At 38.0% G+C, this 26,145-nt stretch overlaps 2 protein-coding genes across 3 annotated transcripts in view; one reads left to right on the forward strand and one right to left on the reverse strand.

Annotated features, from left to right (window-relative positions):
• The window catches only part of CGA (glycoprotein hormones, alpha polypeptide), a 29,809-nt gene extending 29,613 nt beyond the window's left edge, over positions 1-196 (reverse strand). Inside the window, exon 1 of one of the 2 annotated variants that reach the window (XM_064508758.1) lies at positions 54-196. The gene's annotated coding sequence lies outside the window, so the exon portion shown is untranslated. The remainder of the gene's footprint in view (positions 1-53) is intronic. The other variant, XM_064508757.1, reaches the window with a different exon arrangement.
• An 86-nt stretch (positions 197-282) lies between these two features.
• ZNF292 (zinc finger protein 292) overlaps positions 283-26,145 on the forward strand; it is a 58,940-nt gene continuing 33,077 nt past the window's right edge. Inside the window, exon 1 of the mRNA XM_026093377.2 lies at positions 283-532. Coding sequence (XP_025949162.1) covers positions 371-532 — 162 coding nt within the window. The 5' untranslated portion in view covers positions 283-370. The remainder of the gene's footprint in view (positions 533-26,145) is intronic.

Consider the following 26,145-nt stretch of genomic DNA (forward strand, 5'->3'; position numbering starts at 1 on the left):
GCCCGAGGAAAGCAGACCACAGCACCCCACAGACCCCTCACAACCGCCCCCACCATTTGCCGCCAAAACCCGTCGGCAAGAAGGCGGCCAGGGCGGTCACGTGGCAGCGCGGCCGCCGGGCGCGTGGCGTCACGTCACGTGACAGAGAGGCGCCCCCCCCCCCCCCCCCCCCCCCCGCCCCTCCCCAGCCGAGTCCTCCGGCGCCGGGGCCGGGCCCGGCGCGCGCGCGCGCTCCCTGTTTTTTCCCGCACGTGACCCCTCCCCGGAACGTGGCATTGTGTAATCACGTGACCTGGAACGGAGCGGGAGGGGGGGCCGGGAGGCAGAGGGAGGAGGGGGGGCTGCGTACGCGACGGAGCGGGGTGCGAAGATGGCGGACGAGGAGGCCGAGCAGGAGAGCGGTAGCCTAGGTGGCGACCTCCTGGAGCTGCGGCGCCTGCGGGAGCGGCTGCTGGAGCTGGAGACGGGGCTGCGGGAGAGCGCCGAGCCCGCTGTGCAAGCGGCTACCGAGTATTGCAAGCAGCTCTGCCAGGTCAGGCCGCCTCTCCCCTCCCCCCCCCCCCCGCCCGCTCTCTCCCCTCCCCCGCGGGGTGTGTGCGTGTGTCTGTCTGTCTGTGTGTGTGAGTGTATATGTGTGTGTGCGTGTGTCTGTGTGTGTGAGGCAGCGCGGGGGGCGGGCGGGAGCAGCGCCGCCCCCGCCGGTGTGTGTAGCGGGGGAGCGACGGTTGGCGGTGGAACGGCAGCCAACGGCCCGGTGCGGCCGTTGGTCGGGGGCCGCTCGGAGTTAGTGCTGCGGGCCAGGCCCGGCGCTCGGTGCCGCGGGCGGACTGACGCCGCCGCTCATTGTGGGCTGAGATTAGGCGGCCCGCCCCCCTGCGCCGGGCGCTGCTCCGGCCGGGCCTGTAATCCCCTTCCCCCGCCTCCCCGGCGGCCGCCCCGGTTCTCGCGGTCTCTAGGCCCCTTTGTTGTGCTCTGCGGCTCGGCTTATCGAAGGGCCCTTTGTTCCTGGCGGTGACGGACTGAAATCCCCCCCGCCGTCCTCTGCTCTCCCCAGCACCCCTCCTCCCCCGGCGGCGAAGCGCGGCGCGAGCGGAGGGAGATGGGGGCTCCGCTCCCCCGCCGTGGGGCGGGGGGAGGAGCTGAAAGTCCATCTCGGGTCTCCTCTGCGCGCTGGCTCCTGGTTACGCTCGAGTTTGCCGTGCGGAGCCCGGCCTGGGGAGCCGAGAGGCGCCCCCTCCTCCCTCCGCCTTTCCCTTCCCTATCTCGTGCCCTGGAGCGATACCGGAGTTTTTACCATCCTGGGAAAGAGAAGGTGGCGGAGCGGAGAGTGTAGTTCAGATTCCGGTGGTGGTGGAGGGAGAGACTTCTGGGTCTGTGGTGCTGCTCGCAGTTTTCTTTCCCTGTCAAGAGGGCAGAATCGCACCTCTGCGAGAGGATCCCGGAGCTGCAAGTGTTTGAATCACCATTGTGTGCGGTTATTCTCGCCGTGACTGCCATCGGGAAAACGCCTGCTTCCCGTGTGTTTGGGTTAGTCTTGAGGCAGGGATGTTCGCAGGTGTTCTTTTTTTTCGTTCTATCTTTTTTTCTTCCTGAACTGGTGACCCTACTGAGTATCTCTTTCTAAATACACTTCTATGTACTAGCTCTACAGTTAAACTAAATACTACATGTTAGTCACTCACATTACAATGCAGGCCTATATATTGCTCTGATTTCCCTTATGTGTCCTTTCTCTGCTAACACTGGGTATGACACAATGTATCAACAGTTCCCAAATATTTTGCTCTCAGGCCACAGAAATCTGCAGAAATCACTTCCATACCTTTAATATGAGTTTAATAATCAGTAAATCTGGTAAAAGTAGTGTTTATTTATACATTGCTGTCAATTATTTGTGGAACAGTCCAATTTTTAAAAGGTGGCATAGTTAGAAATGAATGAGTTGGATCGTTTTTAGCTGTGTTTTATTTGTGATTTTTGTAACTGTTTTCTTAAAGAGTTGATTCTTAGCCGTAGCCATTATAGCATGCTAATTTGCGTATGTCTGTCATTTTTGGATTAAACTGGGTTGTACATCTTACTAACTGGGAAGATTCACTACTAAATACTTTAAGCATATTTCTTTTTCATATTTTATTTCATCCAAATAAGAATTTGTATTTTGTGTTCTTTTTCTCTGGTCAAAATTTATGATACTGTATTTGGATGGAATGACCCCATACATTAACAGAAACAAGACTGGTTTATGTAGGTTCAGATCACTGTGTTGTTAGTCAGCTTAGTCTTTGTGCCTCCTTTCTTGAATTCATACACTGGGAGATGGCAGTCTGGCCTTTTTGGCTCCGACCTGACTTCTGACTTTTGAATGAACAGTTCATTGAGCTGAAACAGTTAGGTAGGTGGGAATGAAAACAACATCCTCGACATGTATAGAGTAAATCACTGCTGTCAATAGCAGGTTTATCAAATTACGGTTCTGTGTACATAGTGAGTGACTTTAGCAGTTACCTTAATTGATTTAGAGTTTAGCAAAACTAATATTCTGATTATCATTTTAACATTTATTTTCAAAATCCATGTTAAGGCCTAAACTTATTAATTCTTTGTTAAACATACAGCTTTTAAAAACAAGGCTGGTGGGGGGAGGGGAGGTTTTTTACAGATGGACTTAGATATAAATTCATGCTTTTTGAAAATGGACTTCTGTCATTTCTGTACCAAGATTTATAGAAAGGCTGTATCTGTTTTTACAGTCTGGAGACTGTTAGATGCATAACAGCAGGATCTGAGACATGCCACTTAGTATTAAAAGACCTTGCTTTTCAAATTTTAAGCTGAGGTCTAAACAGATACTTAATGTAATAAATAGTAGTGTCATTGGATGGGGGGGGGTTGGGTTTTTGGGGGTTTTTTGGTTTTTTTTTTTTGGTTTTTTTTTTGTTTGCACCGGTTCAACAGAGATGATCTAATCTGTTCACCTGTACTGGTGGTACCAAAATAGTTGTACAACTTCATCTACAGTTTTAATCCTTTACTGGGGCTAAAAAAATAACCTTAAGGAGTAGGATTAGCTACTTAGCCTCTGTAATGCAGTGAAAGCTACAGAAAACTCATATAGCAGTAAAAGTGACTTCAGAAATCTGTATTTTAAATAACATTTTAAAGGCATCTGCCATAATTTCTAGAATAAAGTCTTTGAATATGTATGCATTAAAGAACACTTTGACTGGTCACATATTCAAAACTGACAGTCTTATTTACATCCTAAGTCTGGGAGTGCAGTGCTGAAGAAATGTTTTGGTGTTTATCTCAGTATAATTACACCTGCAATTTTTACGCATAGTTTCTAAGCATGCAGTAACTATACAAAACTTGGAAACTCTTGGTTTTTTTATTTTATTTTGCCAGGTAGTAATTCCAGAGCCCAGCAACTGCATAGTTTGTAGCTGTAAATTGATTATTTTAAATGAAGTGAGTAGTATGACTTTTTAGGAAATAAGTGTACTTTCATACTGAAAGAAGCTATAGAATGTGCATTAGAGCATTGAACGATTCTTAGGCTCAAAGGTGAGTAAGGGATTTAAGTATACCACTCATTAAATGAAGTGGGAGTTGTACAGACAAATCTTTTAGCTGGTTTTGAAAAATATTAATTTTAACTATTACAGATTATAATCCAACAGTGTAGAACAGTTGTTGCAAACACAGAAAAACAGGAACCCTTGTACCTTGACAGAAAATAATAGTTATGGAACTGTTTTCTTCTCTTGTAGGAATAATGAAGTTTACTTTATGTGCAGCATTTCATTAGCTATAAATATTTTTATATTCTGTCTTCATTGTTGTTGCACTCTGAAATGTTACAATTATTCTTAAATTTTAAGTGGATTGTAGACTGAACCTTAATCTTGTACAGTATCTACATAAATGTAGTTGTGTCCTCTACTCCCGGTGTGCAACAGAAAGCATTTTCTTAGTTGTTGTCCAGTAAAATTTACATCAGTATGGATGTATGTAAAATGACTTTTTAATTGTAATTTATACTTTTCTATAGCTATTTAGTAATTAGCAAATTCATGACAGTTATTTTGTCATGAGCAATATGTTTGCAGACATGGGCGAACAAAATGAACATCTTCAACTGTAATGAAGATAAACTGAAAATGAATTTTGCAAGAATTTAGAATGGTTCTTGTTGCTGCGTGGTGGCTGGTTCTTTTTTTTTTTTTTCCCCCAAAGTTTGGTCCTACAGATAATCTGTACGTTATATTCAATTTTAAAAGACTAAACTTAGATTTTTCTGAGATCTGGTTGAATACAGGTTCCCATCCTAACCTTTATTTTCTTAAATACCAGATTGAAAGCTGGTAACATAATTTCTTTTGGAGCTAGTTACTTGTGTAATCTTTATGGTACATATATTTACCCTTGAATGTTCTTCAGTGGTTTATACATTTTATCTTTGATCTTATTAGTCTTCCCTCCATTGTTATTTTTGACTTTTCATCTGTTGTAAATCTGTACCTTAGTCTTGTGTTCTGCTGTACTTGATGTGTGATGCAAACTCCCCAAAACTGTAAGGCTGCTTCTTTTGTTATACTGCCTTACTAGTTGTCAACAGAAAAATAGTTATATCACAAACATCTGAAAATACTTGGACTGTCACGTTGTCCTTCCTCAATCACTTTGCTAATACTTCTTGTCTGATCTGTTGGTTGTCTTGTCACTGTCTGCCTCTTCCGGGAAAATTGTGTGTTGAAACGTGTTAAGTGTGTTTAGCCATTAGTATGAAACATTTATATCCTTTAAGTGTAGACAGTTTGTTCAGTGTTAGCAATTAACCTCGGATTTTCCTAGCACCAGTATCATAAGTATAACGCTGATGGAAAAACATGTAAAGTATGTGAGGTTTTTAGCTACATATCAAAACTTTTTTTTAAGCATGTTTTTCACTGATGTAATTGCTCCCTATGAGTGTATGGAGTTCGTTCCTGCTTTCCTCTTTTTTTAATTGATTTTTTGAATTGGGTATTGAGGTACTAGTGATGTATTAATTCGAGGCCGTGCGCGTATTGGTCCTGCCTCAACACATTGATGTCCTACCGTAATCTTCTGCCCCTGCACCCTTCTCATCCCCCAAAGTGGAGACATGCTAGAGTAGATCTCAAAATGTTGGAGTATATATGACATCCTAACTTGAAAGGCAGGTGACTTTGAATTTAAGATGACCCTCCTAAAAGCAATCAAAATTATATATACAAAAAGGTTTTTTTATTAGATAACTGTAATCAATATACAAAAAGCATATGAACTTTTCACTAATCGTTTGCCTCTATTAAAGGTTAGTTTTATCTTCTTCTCTGGTACCTTGTTACTGTTACCTTTCAGTCTTCACACCTCAGTCTGTTTGCAGCTTTCTAATGCTGTCACTCTGCTCACTGTCTTCAACTTCCTCTTTGCTTTTCGAGTCTTCTGTTTTCTCAACTTCCTCTTCAGACTCAAGATGACAGAAATCATCTTCAGTTCTTCACAGAATTTGAAATACTGTATTTCTTAAACACTTCAGCTACAACCTCTAGATTTATCCAAACCCAGTCTGTCTTAATGCAGTGACAAACGAGTGTTTCAGTAGGCTTTATTTTTCCTGTAGGAGTTAAGAGTATGATGCCTTGCCAAGAGGGATTCTGAGTATAAGGACCTCAAATAGTCTTTGAAGAGCTTGTTCACTATTTCATGAGGCACTTGCAGTTGTGATGTCTTTCCATCTGATAGGACCATAAGGTCTGTATTCATTGGCAGTGAAAAGTACCATCAGCAAAATGCAGGGTGCACTTTTAATGCAACTAGAACGAGCATTCGTCTCTTTCTTAATAGTACACCTGGTTTCCAGACAACAGTCACCAAATTTTTCATTAAGTGTGTAGACATCCATCCTTGATTTTGACACCTAATAATTAGTCTAGGCTGCTGGTCCTTCAGCATGGTTTAAGATCACATTGGCTTCAAGATCACATATGGTTGCAGTTTTAAAACGTCTGCTGATGCTACCAATATTACTGGAACATGCAGTTTACTTTTCTTGAAGTTTTTGTGGTCAAGGATTTTGTGCCTGTTCCTTCAATGGTATAATTAGATAATGTCAAATAAACCATCTCATCTGTATTTCCTGTTTGGCTCAATAGCTGTTCTTAGTCTTCACGTAATACAGTCACGTACTACTGAGATACAGTGACTTTTTGGTGAAGTCAGAAGGTGGATGTTGGCAAGGTGAAGCTTTTTGCTGTAGGCAAAATCCATTAAGATGCTTTTTTTTTTTAGGCATTAACCAGCAATGGCCTAGAATCTTTCTGTGGAATATTTTGTGCTCATGCTATTTCTTGAGCTTTTAGTTTAATGATTTCCTATGTTACTGGGTCTCTGTCTCTTCTTTCAAGTATACGTAAATTCTTCAACTCTTTTGAGTCCAATGAGTGACTTCTGCATTGAGCTGACCCTTAAAAGCTTCTGTTTTGATATTTCCATCTTCATGATTTGCCTCTGTCACAATCTGTTTCAACCTGGTCTCACAGTTATTTTTTTCTGCATAGAGTACCACCATGAGTTTAAGATTCGCATCATAACTTCTTGTGGCTTTCCATTTTGTACTCATACCTGTGATCTCCAGATGATCTGCCATTCAGGGAGACTCGTAAATCTGCTAGAATTCATGATGGAATCTTCTAAGCTATAGTACGGCACACAGCTTCTCAAGTGTGTTAAGAAAAACAGCCTTAACCACTTTGTCCTCTCATTCAAACTTTGAGCTGTTTCAGGCATATTTGTGTTCCTTCATCACTACAGGTCTGCCATATCACACATGTTATTAACCTGAAACAAAGACAATCCCTGATTTTTAAGTGAAATTACTTGGGCAGGGGGGGATCTTCTTCTTTCAGATAAATATGGTATGTATGCATACCTGTGTATAATGTATATGTATTTAGGAAAAACACCCTCACTGTTCAGGGTAAGTCTAACCAGTGAATAGAATTGTTCTTGTCCTCAGTAATGACAAAACTGCTTAGCATAATATTAGATTGGAATGTGTTTGCTGTAGAACTATGGGGTTCTGTACTATAAATTTTTAGTAATACCGTTTTTCTTGTGTCAGAGTAGGTGGATGTTACTTGAAATAATTTTTTCTATCTGCATATCTCTGAAAATCAGAATCTCATTGATTTGCTTTTCTAATCATGCCGATGTCTAAGCTTTCTTCCGTGATGTCGGTCCTTTTCTTGTTAGTCTTGATAATTCTGGTCAAATATCTATGTCTGAGCACAGAAAATACCAAGATGTGATACGTATGTGTGTTTTTTTGTTTTTTTGGTTTTTTTGAGAAATAGCTAATGTGTTCAGGCAGCATGTGTTTAGCTCATGTCTTACTAACTCCAATCACCTTACAAAATGCCATTTTCTGTAGGTTGAATTATTTTACCCAGTAACTTAGTAGCTTACTTGGATAACGGAATCCGTACAGTTAAAATGTTAGTTTTAGTTGTGTTTCCTCTATAATTTATTTATGAAAAATGCCAAATCTTTAAAAGCAGCCTTCTAATATTAATTCTGGGCAGAGGAGGGCAATCTCTAAACTCATTTTTGTGACAGTTTTGGGATTAAGATTTACTGTAATGGAAACTAGGAATATTTTCATTTATACATTGCAGTCAATGTAAAAGTAGTTTTAGTCTTCATTTTGAATAATTTTTCTTCTGTACAGAAAACTCCTTAAATAGTGGTAGAGGTTTAGAAAAGAGCAGTTGTAATAACATTTATTTTTAAGTGTTTTAGTTTTCAAAACTTCCTTTTGAACTAGCTGTGTTTGCCAGTTTTTTTCCCTATATGGAAAATGCATTTTGAAGAGATCTCGATCATCTAGGCCATGGTTCTGAAGCAGGACCAATTATTGGTAAGCTGTAGTTAAAAATGCTTGTTTAACCTGTTCTCAGCAATTTCTGGTAAGAGAGATTCCAAGAACTTCCTAGATCATATATTTTAGTTAAAAGTTATCCGTGCTTTTAAAGATGCCTCCACCACACCCTATTGTCTAACTTAATCCCTAATCTATTGCTGCAGGTTAAGATTTATTATGATTTATCCTATCCCAATAGACATGGAAAGTAGCATATTCTGGCTTTATTTGAAGCACCGTTTAAACTTCCAAGGCTGTTTCTCAGTTTTCCTCCAGTTTCCACTTTTCTGAACAAACCCAGTCTTTGATTTTTTTTCCCCTACGTTTGTTTGTTTGTTACCTTTCTCAGACTTCATTAAATTGATCTATAGTCTTGTAATATCAAGCCAGGAATTTTGCTGGATTGTAGTGTCCCTAGCAGTACTGCAGCTGAGGCCTCACTGGCATTGAGGGCAATGGAGGGGATAGTCTTGCCTGCTCAGACTCTTGTTTGTGCAGGATACTTCTTTTTTCAAAAGTATAACGTTTTTCTGTGTTCAGTTTGTCAACTGCTTTGGTTCTAGTCTCACTTTTCTCTCCCAAGCATGTTCTTAGTATGTTTGTCTACCATGGCTATACACTTGACAGGTAAGATAGTTAAGAAGATGACAGAATTTAGTTTGAGGGATTAAAATTTAAAAAAAGCCTTAAGAACTTTTACCAAACCTCAGCTTTTTATTTAAGGCGCTGTATATGATACTAAAATTCAATGTTTCTCTTAGTTACTGTGGGAAAGAAAAAAATCTTTAAGCTTAGCAGGTCAAGATTTACTTTCTCTGTTATCCTGATACCCATTGTTTCATGGGCAAAAGTTGTTTGATATTTTTACTAAAGTTACTAAGAAAACCCTTCCTATCAGCAAACTACCATTTCTCTAAAAAGATATACTTTTCACCAGAAGTTAATAGTTACAGGGTATAAAGTGTGACTAGAATTAGTTTTGCTTCATAACATCTTTGATTCTTATTGCTCATTTAAAAGTTGAAATGTTTTGCTTTATCCAGCCTTTCAACTGTTTAAAGAAAAATCTGAAGACCTTTGTGTAGACTTTAGTTTACCTATAGTATTTGGCTGTAACAATACCTTGATATATATGCTGGCAGAACTTAACTTACTAGGTACTTGCCGAACTGAGAAGTATGTTCTTCCCTTCACCTTTTCCCACAAATCCAAACTTTTTTTTTGGTTTGGAAGTAACACTTATGTCTAGGTTGCTTTCTAAAAGGACAGTTATTTAAGATTCAGTGTTTAAAGAACATGAGATACTGACCATGGAAAACATCCTTCTTATTCTGCAGAACAGTTTATTTTTTTTAATGCCCGTATTCAGTAAGGCATCTCATTGTATCAAAACATCCACATTTTGTCTCTTGGTTTGTTGATAAGGAAGGTGCATATCTCTGAATGTTCAGGCCATTTGCTGTCTCTCTCTCTCTTTAAAGGTTTTCTGGATTATCTTGTTAGAGAGTAAATAACTCATGACCACAGATCTTAAGGGAAGACAGCAAAAAATGGGATATTCTGGAGAATCTTTATTTGCATTGTCACTCAGAGTGAGGGAATTTCATGTGGCCCTTATCCATTTACTCTGCCACTTTAATTTTGTAGGTTTTTTGCTGTAGGCATCATGCCTACACACTGTATTACTAGGTGACACTATGTAAGACTTGCCTACTTTAGGGATCAAACTGGAATCATTAGCAGGGGACATCAACACATCCTGTTTCTTCAATGTGATATGTTTGCTAAACTGCTGCACAGCCGCAGAAGACATTTCAAATTCATATACATTTGGAGCATATCTTCAGGATATGGTGCTCTAGGCATTAATTTATATCTATCAAAAACTTCCTTTACTGCAGCTTTGTTTTTAAAGGCTTCTATTTAAGGCCTCTATTTAAATCCTTGAGTAGTTACAGTACAGCTTGTATAATTCTTTAGTTTTCATGAGGAAAGCAGCATGACGTTTCTGTGCCATCAGCTTTTCTAAAAGAGAGGTGTATAACCATCTGCAAATTTAAAATTAAATAATAGGTAAATAATATGACTTGAAACTATGTTTTGAAATAGTAGTCCTCATTTTATTAGGTCTGGGCCTTTGGCATATGTTAAGAACTTAGTGTTTTCCATTTTAAGAAGTGTGTAGGTGTTTTTCTGAGGTTTCAAACTTTTTTTTCCCCCTATTTGTTTTTCCAAATATGCCTTAAAGACATCTCTATGGTATTATTTCTGGGATCTTTCATCTAACAGGATAAACTGCACTGCTTTCATTTGAGAAGAATTAAACTAATAATACTTAGCAAAACAAAGACGTTGAAAAAGCAGGTGTATATATAACAACAAAAAAGGCAATGGAGCTTTATAACATTATTCTATTAAGATAGGTCTGATCATATAGGAAACTGGACTAAACTTGGGAAAAAAAAAAAAACCTGTGGCTGTAGTTTTTGATAAGACCTGTTCTATCTTAATTTCTTCTCCATCTCCTCATCTGTCACAGTTGCACAGTCTTATAATATGTAATATTTCTGGCTCTCTGATTCCGTATATGAGACTAAAACAAATTATTCTTTCATCAGAGATTTGGGAAGATCCTATACCAATATAGTTCCTGCTTGATTATTTTGGTATTATTGTGAACTGGTGATAATTCTTTGCCCCCACAGAGACTCATTTAACATGGAAAACTTCTATCAAAGCTGCCCCCCAGTTTCAGACACTGCCTCCTAATGCGCTCTTGCTCCTAACTTTTGGAGAGATGCATTTGCTTCTTTGCAAAAACTTAACTACCTGGAGTAAAATTCTTCAGGATTTAGTGTGATGCATTGCCAATGGATTAAAGCCCAGTCTTTGGATATCACTCTTCATTTTGTAGCTCTGTGTTGTCTTTTTGGTTGAATATAGAGTTTACATTGTTATAAATTTCCTTTTGAGCTGATAGCATATATAGCATTGCTTTCTCAGTCTCTTATATATCATAAGGAACAGAATTTGGTAGGACTCTTTATCTTCTGTTATTCAAAATTGAGAGAATTGATTCTGATAAATAGATTAACTTTGTTTGATACTTGGGGATATAATGCACTGAATAATGTTTTGATGAATCAGAAAAGAACATTAAGTGATTGGGCATTAAATCAAATTAGGAGTATAGAGCTCCACAGTCTTGTGATTCATACTTTTCTCAGGAGCTGGTGACAATACATTATTTTATAACAGAATGAACACAAGGAAGAGGACAAGAAGAGATTAAATGTTTAGGATCACTGAAGACCTAATCTGAGTTTCTTTCTTAAGCCATTGAACGGTAGGTAGCTCTTAGAGAGAGAACAGTTAGGATTAAAAAGTATCTTCCTGTTATGAAACCGTAATAGTGAAGATGATAAAACTTAAATGTTCAAATCCTACAGACCTAAAGCTTACCTAATGATCAAGTTGAAATTGGCATGAGTATTGGATATTGGATACCATACTCTTGGACACCCAGCCAGACTTCATGAACCGTATCAGCATGATGGCAGCAGCTCCCAGTTCTGGCCCTGGGTTGTTCTCATATTCAGGAGAAGGCATAATTTTGGCTCCTCTCCTTCCTTTCACATGGATGCAGTGGCAGTAGCTTGGCACTGGCATAAGGACACATTTTCTTATTAGACTGTGAGAGCCAGATAGCCATTGCATCTTTCTTCTACAAGCAATGTAGTTCAGGTAGAAACATCCTTTGGGATGCCAGTGTGATTGTGTTGAATGCACAAGCTTAAAATGACAATTATATAACTTTATTTTTTTTTTAACTGAGGAAGAAGGTTTTCAATTAGGTTCCTATCAGAATTAACAGGGTTTGAAGTAGCGCTGGGAGAAGTTTGAGTTCAGCCGGTAAAAGCATAAAAGCAGCTAATAAGAACGTGTAGTGCAGATGAACTGCAGAAATATTTGTAATTTCTCATTTTACTTGACCAAGAGAGCAGGTTCAAGTCACCTATATTCCAGGAAATGCACATGCAGTTATTTTTGGCTATCATCCTATTTTTAATCTGCCCATATGCCAGTCTGATGATTAAAAGAATAGGTAAATTAGATTCCCTGGCAATGGATAAAAGTTTACTATAATGAGCATCCCACCACATTCCTGAAATGCCTGTTTAATAGCCAACTGCTGAATATTGTTTTTAAACAGACTAAAACATGAAGATTTGAATGACAACATTAAATTGAGACTAGAATGAAGACTTGAATGGAGAGAAATATAGCTTGGAACTATAACAAATTCACTTGTTATATAAGTATACAAGAAAAAAATTTCATACTGCTGACAAGATCAGAAAGGGCATATTGAATGCATAGTGTTAAAAGATCAAAGGCAAGTCTGAAGAAGGATAATTTTTACTACTATGTGTGACAAAGCGTGAGGCTTAATGAAGCCATTTCCTAGTATTTTACATAATTACTCTTTGAAACAGTTTATGGGTGTAAGCAGAAACTGTCTGTTTTTGTAGGTAATTCTAATTCTGGTTCTAAAACTAGCTATATTTTAATCTTAAGCAAAATAGTGACTGAAGAATAATGGGAGGAGCAGCTCCAAGGTAATTTCTCTTTTATTTTGCTCACTCTCAATTTAATAGTTAGCAATCTGAACTCATCCAGCATGTTCACCGTGCCCTTATGAAAAACGTACAGATTGCTTGCACTTTTTGACATAAATGTGGGGGGAGGAGACATCTGTTTATCAGTTAGCAAAAAGTTCCATGTTTTGCTGATTAACTTTCCAGAGTCAGTCTTCTGTGTTTCTTGCTGTGTTTTCTTGGTGACTGTGGAACACCTAATTATTCCTTTGAGAGCTGTAGTAGCCTTGAGGCCACTAGCCTTTTTTCTGTTTCTGCTGCCATACAATTTGAGGTGCTACTTTCAAACTCTGCTCAAATGCAGACTCTGACTTAGGAACATAAATATGCCTTTGGACAACACATTTAGCTTCTGTCTTGGTTTCGTATCAGTAAATAGGGAGCAGTGGTACTTCCCTGCTGTCTAGATACACGCATCAGAAGACTTGCTAGGATTTTATTTCACTTTCTGTTGTTTTATCTGCTTAGTCAAGTAGAAGCAGTTGGATTAGAGGCGTGGTCAACTTTACATGCTTGTGTGCTGAAGAGTCAGGGCACTAGTGTCCTTGGAAATTGAATTATAACTTTTTGAAGACTTTTATTTATCATTAACCTTAAGGTGCTTCTGTAGGTTGTAGATCATTCATTACATGGATTGTTCCTGAAATTAGTCCAAAATGTCTTTTCCAAAGATGTGGAACCTTGAGATTGCGAGTTATGGTGAAATAGTTGTAAAGTACTATCAAGATCCCTAAAGCCTTACATGATGTAAATAAATGTAGAGTGAGGAGGGGGAAATTTAAATAATAAATATAGTCTGCATCTTTAGAAATATTGAAATCCATTTATTCATTACATATTCATGGTAACGAGCTGTTGAGAGACTATATAAAAGATTTTCATGAAGTAGACTTACAGACGGGGTATTTTGGGGAATCTTTTTAGGCAAGAGCCAAAAAGTAACTAACGATTCTTATTAACTTCCAGTCTTTTCCCTTAAGTTATATGTTTTGTGATTTTTATGGAATGATAATCACTTTGCATAATAAACCATCATAAGTATTGATGGATGAATTTGTTGGGGTTGAACAGAATGAGGAAATGAATCGTGTTAGTTGCAGAGTAGCTGGTCACTTTGACTGGATTTCAGATGTTTTCTTACTTAAGAGTTTACAAAAGATACTTAACTTCTCTTCCCTCCCCCCCCAATTGACAGATCTGGAGGGTATTTACTTGAACTTGCAGAGTCTAATTCTTTTATTGCATCAAAGTTAATGAACAGTTAATATCAATTCTTTAGCAATTACCTTTTTGGGGAAATAAATATAATGATATCTCCACATTTGTTTATTGCTGCCTCTGAAAATCTCCAAAAGGGTAGCCTTACTTCAGCTAACAGTATGGATATGCTAATGACTTACTGCAAGATAAATATAAGGGACTTTTTATTTCTTGCTGTTTCTGTTCATCTCCTTTTTACTTTATAGTAAGGCTCAAGCATAAAACATCTCTTTCTCTACCTTTGCACTTCTGTCACTAGAAAATTGTGCAGTTGTAATGCAGTTTAGTCTTTGTGTTTTGGTTTGATAGACAACATCCCAGCTTTACATGATCGTTCTGAGAACTCAGACTGAAGAGGAAATGAAGAGGATGGTGAGAGGAAAATGTTTATTTAAAAATTGCCTGAAGCTTGTTGATGGATAGAATTTTGTAATACTGCTGTACAGATTACCTTTAAAGCTGTTCAGAAAACTAGTACTTCAAAGTACTTGAGTTAGTGGTTTTCTGTTTAGGTAATAGCTAAACATATTAGTTTCTAGTGATGGTTTTCTGTACTGGAGTGTGGCTACCTATGTGTCTGGGTACAGCAGGTATAATAAAGTTCAGTGCCGTCATATCGTTTGTACTTCAGCCAGAGTACAAAATGGAACTTTTTTTTTTTAACAGTTGAAGGGAAAACTGTAATAGATTTTTCTAATAGTTTTATTAGACTATACAAGCATGTATGTTAATATACTGCACTCTCTGTGTTCAGTGGGTAAACAAGAAAGTAACTGTTTGGAAGAACAGTTTTCAAATAACATGTCTGTAAATCTGCCAAAACAGTGCATGGAACCAGGTGAAAACTAGTCCAAAGTAAGAGAGATGTGATGAATACAGGATGGATGTGGGTATTCAGCACCAACTCCTCTGTTGTACAAATCCACTCCTTATGCAATGCATTGCACTCAAGTGCTACCGTCATTGAGAGATTTTTGTGGACTGGCATTTATTTGCAAGCTCAAGCAGTGTGTAGTTCTGAAATTTTGAGTTTGAATTTCATCTCTATGAGTCTGTCTTGATTTTGTGAGTAGTTCTTGGACAAGTAATTGGTATTGGCTAATCTCGACTTTTCTTTGGTTTTAACTGCAGCGTAGAGCAGCCAGTGATGTTAGGAAGGGGGTGTAAAGTACAAAAGCAGCTGGAGTTTTCTGTCTGAAGGAAAAGGAAAAAAATAGTGAGGAAGATTGGAACTACTACCTATCAGTGGAGAAGAACAGTAGTAATAGGAAAAAAAAGAATTGGATAGTTCTACAGTATGCTTGCAGAAATTGAGAATGAAAACAATTGCTTAAATACAATCTTGTAGTGATAGAATTAAAAGTCTGGCTTCAGTCCTTTCTTCTGGGCACAAGTCAGTATCTCCATTCGAATTAAAGAAACATCAGTTGACTCTTACGCCAAAGACATCTTGGCTTTCTAGTGCTGTACTTTGCTTTAAAAACTTTATTATGAAACAATTCTGAAAAATAACACATCAGTGACTTAAAATCTTGAAAGGTTTTGAAAAGCAGAACTGAATAAAAATTAGAATTTGTTCTTTGTCCATGACCTGGTCCTAACCAGAATTTAAATAGCAATCCCGTGCTAGAAAAGATTATCATATTTGATTATGTCATCCTTTATTTTATAAATGCAATCTCATGTTATGTATCTGCTAAAGTTTGCTCTTCTCTTCTGGTCATATTGTATGATAAAATCAAGCATGTAAGAGCTAACACTCTCAGAGCACTTGTCTAGCTATAAAGTAAAGGTACCAATGTTAAGCATTGGTAATGTAAATACTGAATCAGTTGAGTAGTATCAGTTTTAATTTGCTTGATTAAACTCTTTTGGAAATGAATTAAAAGTCCAATTTTGTGTTGACGTGTTGTAAACTGACCTCTCCATGCACAAATCTAAATGAAATAAAAAATGGTTTTGTTAACTTAGATGTGACTTGATTCTTTATTTTAGCATGTCCATGAGAGTAGTGGCAGCCCCTTATCAGATGCTGCTGCTCTGTCTGATGACAGTTGTAGTGGAGAGACTTCAAATATCCATGCTTTTCAACCTCATTTTTGTTCTAGTCTAAACATCATATTGCATATAGAGCATCCCACCTCGAAAAGCAAAACGGAAATAGGCTGTTTATGCTTGAGCTTCTGTGTTGGAGACAAAGCTGAAAGGGAAATAAAGATGGATTACAGTTATGGTGGTAGGGAAAAATGTCTTGATCAGAAGGTTGACATACCGTAGAGAGAAGAATAGAAACTCACCCATTTTTTTTTCTTCTACTTTCTAAAATAGGCAACGTGATTGGGGGGAATGCTCATACACTATGCAGATGTTCAGCTTACTCTTTAAAACACTTAGATAACTAAGTTGTAGTACTTGTTTAGAATGTCTTAAATACTGACGTTTCATGGGAGATCTGAGGTAGACTTGGTTTAAAATTGACATTGTCCTAGGATTTTTTTAAATACGCAGAATTCAAAAAACTTGAATATTCCATTTGAGCGACATCTCCTGGGTTAGTAGTCTGTCCTCATACAAACATTAACTATGGGCATAAGTGCTGGCTGCAGCCTAACTACTCCTTAGGTGCTTGCCTCTAATAACTGTGAACCCAAATTAAAGTGCCGTACATGGGACTCTCGAATTTTTGTTTTTGAAAGAGTCTACTTATTTGTGTGTCCAAAGTTGCAGGTTACAGACATGTTTCAGCATTCATCAAGAGACTCCTGCTTTCTATGTGATGAAAAGACTTGTTCTCCATCTGGTAAAACACTGAACAACAAGGAGGAAAGAAAACAGTTCACAAAATAAAAGGTCTTCAGTTCTAAGAACTGTAGATCTTTGAGGCTGAGGAAAATGGTTATCTCAAGGCCTATAAAGATTCTTCTTGTGCCCCTTTACAATTCAAGTGTGCTGTGGGACCTCACAAAGAGATCGTCGGGTACTGATGTTTCAATACTAAAGCATCTTGCATCCTGTGATATCTAGGCTGGAGTATCTAATATATCTTCAGGTATCCTAACACTGACTACTTGATTAAAAAAAAAAAAAAATGTTTTAAGTCTGTTCCCCACTAGTAAGTCCCTTTTCCTGAACGTACAGAGGAAAGGCATCACAGGCTGTGTTGCTGAGCTGACTTACTCAGGTTCTTTTGGCCTGGAAATGGTTCTTGGGCCAACACCCTTTTAGACACTATGGAGCTTTGAGGACCTCACAGCCCGGAGTATCTCCTTTTAGCCACTGGTCTTTCATACCTACTAGCGTCCTAGTCATGCTCTAATTTACAGAGAGTACTTAAAGGAGGGAAAAAATTCAGCATCAGAAACCAGGATTAGCGTTTCTCTTTCAAAAGGGGAGACTTGTTCGTTTGCCTACAAGTTTATGGTTTTATTGTACCTGTGCAGCTCCGCAACTAATTCTTCATTTGATTCTGTAACAACAGTTGCACTGGGAAGGGATGGTACATGTAGCTGGAGCTGCAGAGCAGGGTCAAAGTCAGAAATTCAGTTTGGTTTATAAGCTGTCATAGAATTGTGCCTTAAAAGCAGACCGTTAACCTGCTTTCCAGGAATTTGAGCAATGCTGTCCTCATGATATGCTTGGTTCTTTAATGGTTGCAGCAGCCAGTGAGAGTATGCTTCAGGCTTACACAGTTTTACTCTGAAAAACACAGCCCTCAAAAGTGAACTCCATTTGAATGATGATGAATATTCTGGGTTTACATGCATATCCTGTAGATCTTCCACTAGTGAATCTATTAGTATTAGCAGGCATGAGCCTATTTATTTTGTTAAGAAATGCGTACATCTCGAGTACTTTTAAGGCAACCATAAAAACCTGTATCCATAAATTCAGGAGACTTATAGTTTTTGAAGCTTCTAAATCAGATGGCCTGTCTTCCAAAATTATACTTCAATTGACAGTTTCCTGAGATCTCAAAATATTTTGGTGTCCCTACTATCAGAATGTGTGCACGTGCTTGGTGTGAATGTATCTAGAAGAACGTAAACTGTAAAGTGACATTTTCTGGTTTTTGTCTGTGCACAGTTACCTTCCATGCTTCTGTCTTGAAGTGCTGCACATCAGAGATGTAGCTGAGATATATCAGTATCTCCTTAAGGGTGTTGGTCCAGAATGCAAGAGGTTTCCATGAGCATGTGTACCATGTAGATGTAGCTGTCAGACTCTTAAGTCTGAATGCATAAGAGCTGTGTTGTGGGCATGTTCAAGTACTGATGAACAATCCGTTTTGCGGAAGCATGGATACTGTAAGAACTTTACTGATTTAACAACAAACTAAAGGTAGTGAACAATTTGAAGCATATCCTTAGAAAGAAGAAGATAGGTTTTGTTTGTTGGGAGTGAAAACTGACTTAAAAGTTTGCAGACCCTTCAGGGTAGCACTGGTGGCTGGTTTTGTTAGAGGATCGTAGGCAGAATCCCTTTATTGGAGCAGGAAGACAACAGGGAGAAGGGATCTAGGCCTCTTAGTCTGACTTTAAATCCTTACATTCTATTAATGATCATCTTCAAGATATGAAGATAAATGAAAAAGACAATAAAATGAAATATAGATTCATGAAAGGAAGAAGAAATGTTTTGATGAGGGAAATACAGGAAACCTCATTTGTCTGAGCTTCAGTAAAATTAGTTTTGAAGTGTCAACTTAAAAGCAGAAAGATGACAGTGCAGGAGTGAGAACGTGGGTAGGATACTAGATATTCGGGATACAGGGGCTGATGTTTCCCTTTTCATTTTCACTGAAGTTTTGGTAAAAGTCTTATAGCTTGCTTTCAGGACTAATTTTTAATTTTGTAATACAAAAAGGATTGTGCTAGTAATACAAAATTATGAGGCATCATCAGTTCTGTTGTTCTGTTTCCTTCACAGGTGAATATAGCTGCATTGTCACTGCTCTTCACATTCAGCAGTAATCAGTCAGTATAGGAAGACGCTAAATAGGTATGGCAAGCATTTTTCATATCCTTACAGCTTGCCTGTCTGACTTTGTCTAGTTAACCTGGCACGTCATTGCAAGCTTAAGTAATTTGAGCAGTGACAAGCAGGAGGTATCTTAGCTTATTGTTGTGTATTACATTCTTAAAATACCACTCTGTATGTTCCAAAAGCAGTTCTTGCTCATCTAGACAGCTGCAAGAGACATTTTAGGAAATGAGAGCTGAAATTATTGCAAGCAGATAGCAACATGAAACTTTTAGAGAGTAATAACTTTAAAACTCTGACCTTTTCTGTGCTATTCAGTAGCTGACCAGAGGCGGTATATTTTGTGACCAAAGGAAATAAAAATATAGTCTTAGATTTTCCCAGCTTTGTATGGAAAAAGAAAATTACACAGGTGATGAGTACCACTTCAGCAGCACTTATGTTGAGCAAACAGCTCATGGTACTACAAATTCTACTCCTTTTCACCTTTGTTGTACATGTTTTCCAGATACTGTCTCTATGCCAATAGATTTGAGTTTATAACAAGATGTAATATAGATGACAGCAGTTTCCAAAGAATATCTAATTAAAACATATCACATTGCATGTCTAGCTGTTCTTGGTTTATAGTAAGGTAATAGCATCACCACAGTCAGATGATGTATTCTTTCAAATAAAAGTGTCTTTCAGGATACAGACTGATCATTTGCATGTTTTTATATGATGCACATAGCTCTGGTATTCCAAGACGACTTAAGAGGGTTGTCCGTTTTTCTCAGTGTCTCGAAAGTTACTGAGGATTTTGACAAGAAACATCTCTTCGAGTACTTTTTTAGAAAAGGAAAAATAAAGATTTTGGCAATTGATGTTTTTGAACTTACCCTCTTTGGGGAGAATAATGATTTGAGGTTTTCTCCGTAGCAGTCCTGTAAACTGGAAAAGTCTTAAATAGGCAAACTTTGGAGATTAAAATGTAGAAAGAAATAATGGATATGTCTTTTTTCCCCATCTGCCTTCCTGCCCTTTTTAATCTCTGCTCCCTAGGTTATAATCTACTAGGGGAGAAAAAAAATCCTACAGTTGAATGTTATGTATTGTTCACTAAATCGAGAATAATGAAACTTTCATCAAAGCTGTTTGATTGTAACACTTTTAGTACAGGATTGATTTGAAAACAGAAATAAAGCAGTTGCAACAAAAGGACCATACAAAAATAGAGGAGGGAGCTATCTAGTATGATGAGAGTAATTCTTCAGAGTTTGTATCTAGTCTCGTCGCTTTGCAAGTGGTGCCTGGAAGAGTCGCTTGGGATAGCATGAAATTTCTGCAAGAGAACCAGCAACTGTCTCTTGTCTTTAGCTGAGCTGTGTAGTAACAGAGCAAGGCTGTGAAGGAACACAGAAGTGAGTTTAGAAAATCAATCCAAGGACTCTTAAGAAAAAAAGCAAAGGGGAGAATTTCCACTGTATAGTTAGTGAAAATTTTGTATTTTAATTGCTAGTCATATTCAATTCATAAATTAGCTATATGAAACATTTATGGCTAGTTCTTAATTTTCCTGCTGTTTAGAGAAAATTCTGGTTTCTTATTTCAAAAAATGCGTTAAACAAAATGGATCTGAGCTGCACGTTTTACAATTATTAGTGTATAAAGGATAAAATTAGGGAACATAGGAAGCGGTGCGTGTGTCCTGCAAGGCAGTTATCCTGAAAGTCATTGCTTGTTAGTTGATATTAGTGTTGTTCAGAGCAGAAATCAGATAAATCTGCTCATGTTGTCTCACTGACTTCATGCAGTAGTTTGAGAAGAGTCTTAAGACAACATTTTCCCCAAAAGAAATAATCATGCTTTCTTTGCCTTGTGCTGGCACAAGCATTTACGTCTACACGCTGAACTTTCTGGGGGAGCTGATAGGAATTAAAACTTGTTTTGTTTCTTTGTTCATTGAGGATTAACACTGGTCATAGATTTTCTCAGGGTCAAAATAGCCATTACTTTGCGAATGTTAGTTAAAAGATGATGACAAAAACTAAAACAGTAAATGGCTGTATAGAGTACAAGTGAAGGTAGTAGAAAACACAGAATTACAGATTTCTAAACTATCAGTAGTGTCAGTAATGCTTGAAAAGGGAAAGACAATATTACACTCTTGGGGAGTTTGATGCAGACTTTATAGGTGAAGATGCAGTTCAGGATTTTGGACTACTGCAACTCACTGGAATGGTATAAGCCATTTTCATCATCGGAGGCACTGGATAAAATCCTCCTAACTTATTTTCAATCCTTGTCCTTTAAAGGATATTAAAGAACTTACACAACAGAATGAAATTGAAGAAGCTGTTCCTTCTTATTTTGTTTAAACCTGAGCAAAACTGCACTTTCCACCATGCAATTGCACGTGGAACAACAAAAACCCAAAGATGCTACTATACCCTTAAGTTGGAGACAGAAAGACAGGGTGGTAACTTGGGGCCATCTCTGCTCTGTTTATCTTGGTCTGTTGTGGGAGCTGGCAACAACCTTGATTTTTTTTTTTTTCCCCCTACAGAGGGTTGGAAGCTGTAAGCAGTAAGGGTTGTGGTATTTGTCTATGCAAGAAACTAGAACTATTGATTTAAATTTTTACGGTTCTCTATACTGTGTTCCTTCTTCCTGCTGCTTCTAAGGTTTTCCATTTGGAAACAGTGTTGGTATCTCTCAACAGCAGCAGGCTGATGGAGTCATTGAATTCATAGTGTTGCCTCAAGCGTCTGGATCAGAGCTGGTGTTTTGGGGAGAGGGGCTGAGTTGTATGCCGTTTGAAGAGTTGGATAGCTATCATTAATAGCTGACATTGGGGGAAGAAGTACTCAAGAGCTGGAAATAGTTTTCTTTTGAATAAAAGCTGAGACTTTTGATCTGTGGGCTGTAGGCTCTGCTCCAGAGTTAATTTTGTGGCCTGGATCAGCATACTGGAACCTAGCTTTGGCTATGTTTCTGTGTACATGTATATACCATGGGATGTTAACATCCTCCTCAATGCAAAATTAGCTCTTTTCTACTTGTAATATGGCATTATATGTAACTAACGGATGGCTATGTCCTGGGAAATCCTTACTATATTGCAGGCGCTGAACCTTACAAAGATTGCTTGGAACCTTACAGATTATATTATAAATTAAATTGACTGTATACCTATCAGCAGAGTGCTGAGGAATCGCATGTTAAAAAAAAAAAAGGCATCAGTCCCTCTTTCTGAGGTACCCTGTTTTTTAGGTGATCATAAGCCTCCATTCCAAGTTTAGAACTTCAAGATAATACAGGCAAAGACAAAATAAGTATTTTTACAAGCTGCTAATTCTGAAACTAAAGCATGTTTTAATGAAGATTTAAAATAAGTGTTGTGGTAATGGATGTTGCATGAGGTTGGAAGTTCATCAGAATGCCAAGTCTGGGTGGCTTTTGATTTAGACAGCCAACGAAAAAAAATTGTAAGTATGAAGTACTATGATATCAAGAATTAAATACTGAATATTCACATTTTAAAATAATGTGTATCTCACATTCACTCAGGGGCAAATTGTGTGATGTAAGCTATCAAAACTCCTATAACCTTAGTAGAAGTACTTATTATACCTGGAGACTCTATTCCTGTACTGAGATACTTGGTGGTCACATTGCCAGGTGGAAAAATGTCTAGCTTAAAATTACAAAATCTGGATGAGTTTTGATTCCAGACAGTTTGAAGTGAAAGGTTTTGAACTTGGCTTGCCTGGTTTGCTGATATGCTAGGTACTTAACTGTATTTGGACAGAAATGAAGATAGTATCAAAACTTAACAAAACATGTCACTGAACACCAAAAGATGTCACAACCCTCCTGATCTTGATAATTATTTCAGCAATTATGTAATCTTATTTAGCTAACCTGTTTAGATAATGGGTAGTTTAGGTAGGGTTTGTCTTGTTTAAGAGTGAAGGTATTATGTTCATATTCTGTGGTGATGTCTATGTGTTTTCTACCCCCCCCCACACACACACAAACAGTAAATGTGGGGAATCCTGCTTCTTTTTTTTGTCAGGGTTTCAGTTCCCTTATTTTCCATGTCATTGAGGGGAAACACAACAGTCTTAATCTGAGAAAGCAGGAACACTGGCATAGCTACTCAAGTATGAAACATGATCTTTCTTTGTATTCGTATAACAGTTTGGCAAGAATTCCCTTGCATCCTATGTAGCATGTTTTCAGAACATGCCAAATTTAAGTCCATGAAAGAAACTACAACTTGCAAATTATCTCATGCTATTGTAAATGTTTTATTCTTATTGTCCCCACCACCAACAGACATCTCGAGTCCTCCTCCTCTTCCCTGAACATGTACATACTTTTTCAGATGATGTGACTCTGATTTGCTTTATTCAGTATTGCTGAACTTAAACTTATACACCACAGAGCATAAAATTTTGCTGTATAAAATTCTCAGATGACATGAAGCTTAGTTTTGAACTTTATTCAGCTGATATATGAGCCAGAAAAGTTCAGATGTGGTTGTTTTGGCTTTTCTGAATAATCGATAATGTTGGATTTAGAAATAGAGGAATAGTTTCCTTATGGGAGAACCGAAAGACTCAAATCTTTTGAGTTGTTACAGAAATACTTTACAGACTACACACCTAAGGAGTTCCATCTTTGAAATTATGTTAATTGCTTAAATTTACCTATATTTGCTTTGGTTATGTAGTTTATCTGGCTAATTTTTTTTTTCAGGTTACAAAAATATACTTTTTTATTGAGGACAGCAAAAGAATCTTAGTCCCAGAGGAAGAAAAATGTGAATGAAAAGAGATTTGTTTTAATATGGTAGCCCATGTATGTATTCACACTGTGGATTATACTGTGCAGAAGCTGACTTGATAGAGAGCATTCCTGCAGGGAGTGACTCCTGTAGGGACACCCCCAAATAACCGGATTATAACAGGCTTGTTGTGTGGACTCTTCTCTGGTGTGGATGTGCATGAGGGTAGTCACTCAAATAGCGAGTTACTGGAATGACTCAAGAGACATGGTTTACCTGTCTGTCCACTGTCATTTCCCTGTCTCATAGTCTCTTGTGCTTGAACGGGAATGGAAATACCAGTTTCAGGCATATTCTAACACGTTCATGTATTCAAGTAAGCATGCTTTTATCCGGTTATCTACAAGGGCAAGAATCTGATTTTAAGAGGTGAGAAACATTTAGGTGTAGACTGTACATGTGAAATTCCACTTAATAGTAAAAAATCCCTGCATTTAATATTCAACAGTTTCAACACAGCCTTGGTATTGTAGCACTAGTTTTAGCAAAGAATATTGTTCTGTTTGATTTTTGAAAGTAGAAAAGCATCATGCATTGGGTGCACTGTTACTGCAAACATTCATATAAGCATTCTGACTAAAAGATTGAAGGAGATAAGATGTGTTGTCTGAACATTACCCATGGCTAAATATTTTCCGCAGTTTAAATTGCATATATAATATGTATTGATTTTTATTGTACAAATTGACATGATTCCATAGTTGAGCATTCTTCACTTTGTAAACTGCAGCTGAAATAAAATGCAGTTTTATTCTTACAGATAAACAAAATTTTGTTTCCCTGCTCTGAATACAGTACTTGGCTTGATTAACAAGCATGTCCTGACTAGGGAGATAAATAACTTAATGAGGCCCAGGGCTGGGGGTAAAATTCTTTCTCTTTATGGTCGTAAATGGAGCACAACAAGGATTCATTAAGCAAAGAAGAATGAATTTGATTTTCTTTGTATGGTGGCAATGCTATATGTACAGTTTGGGGACATCCAGACAAGCAAGCCTGTTGTACTGAGGAATACTTTCAAAGGGTGTGGTGGGAGTGAGCACTTAATATAGTTCATGTAATGACTTGGAGGTTGCTGATCTGTATATACGATACAAAAATAGTGCTATTTAGTGCTGCAGTTAGTGCCACCGTGTTACAGGGCAAACCTCTCTGTATGCTCTATATAATGTATTTGCATCCATAGATGCTCCTTTTAAAGGAAGTTATCAGTAGTAACAGTTCACCAACGTACCAAATAATTTTTTAGGTGGATTCTGAGAATTTGCCAGTTTATTGATTGTATCTATTTTGGTTTTTGTTAACTATTCCTAAGCCTCATATTTTCAAAATTGAACTTCATTTGCTTCAATTTATCTTTATTAGTCTGGACTTGGATTGGAATAGTGCTGGTTGGGTTTTCATAGGTTCTGCAAGTGCTTCTCATAATTCCTCCTCAATCCAATTTTCTGGTACTCACCATATGACTCTGTGATATTTCTGTAAATTCCTTAATTGCCTGGGAGAATTCCCCTAGGGTTCTGCCATACTGGGTTTGTGGTCTTCAGCCCCCTCCCTCGATCTGATGAGGCTGTGGTACTGGCTATTCGGGGCTTTTCCAGCATGCCGACTCCTTGTAAGCTCTCTATTTGCTCCCCCACAAAACAGATCTTCTGATCCAGTTTTTATAGGTCTCTACCAACACTTTTTATGGCTTATTTTCTGAATTGCTGTCTCTACTGGGGCAGTTAGTTTCTTCTTCATGTTCTAGGTGTTGCTTTCTGTCCTTGCAACAGCTAGCAAGAATCCTCTAATTCTTCAGTCATGCTTCTCAGATGACCCATTGCCCCATTTCCTTCTCCTTCCTCACCCCCTTTCTTCTTCCCTCCCCAGCTCAACTTACCCTTCAAGTTGTGAAGTGTTATGTTGTCCTGGTTTGGTAGCTGACTTTGAAATGTTCTTTGCTATGTCAAAGCTTGCATTAATCTTGCTGCTTTATGTGGACTTCTGAAAAGGCCACGAATAAAGGCAGATGAGCCATACATTCAAAATAAGATTTACATTAAGTCATTAACAGATAAACCTGGTGTATTTCTGATATTAAACAGGATTCATGACTTAATGTATCGACTTCCTAAATATGTACTTATCTTACTGACAGAAGCTTTTTGGCAGATTTAAGGTGGCCAAGTCAGCTCTGGTGGTTTTAGACAATCAGCTAGACAAAACTAAATGGCAATTTATGAAATTTGTTACTGCCTTGGTCTGGTATGTTAACTATTTGTCATTTAAAAAAAATATTTAGTCTAAAATGAGAAGTACATTGTTTCAAATTAATCAAAAAGGGAAAGTCATTTGTGATGACTGTTATGTTTAAATATCCATTTCCAATTAGATGAAGCTCACTCACTGTTTGAGCTAGGTAGCATTCCATACTAATGCAAAGAATTTTCCTATCTTATTTAACAATCCATATGAACAGTAAA

The sequence above is a fragment of the Dromaius novaehollandiae genome, chromosome 3 (genome assembly GCF_036370855.1).
Source record: "Dromaius novaehollandiae isolate bDroNov1 chromosome 3, bDroNov1.hap1, whole genome shotgun sequence".
Taxonomy (NCBI): Eukaryota; Metazoa; Chordata; class Aves; order Casuariiformes; family Dromaiidae; genus Dromaius; species Dromaius novaehollandiae.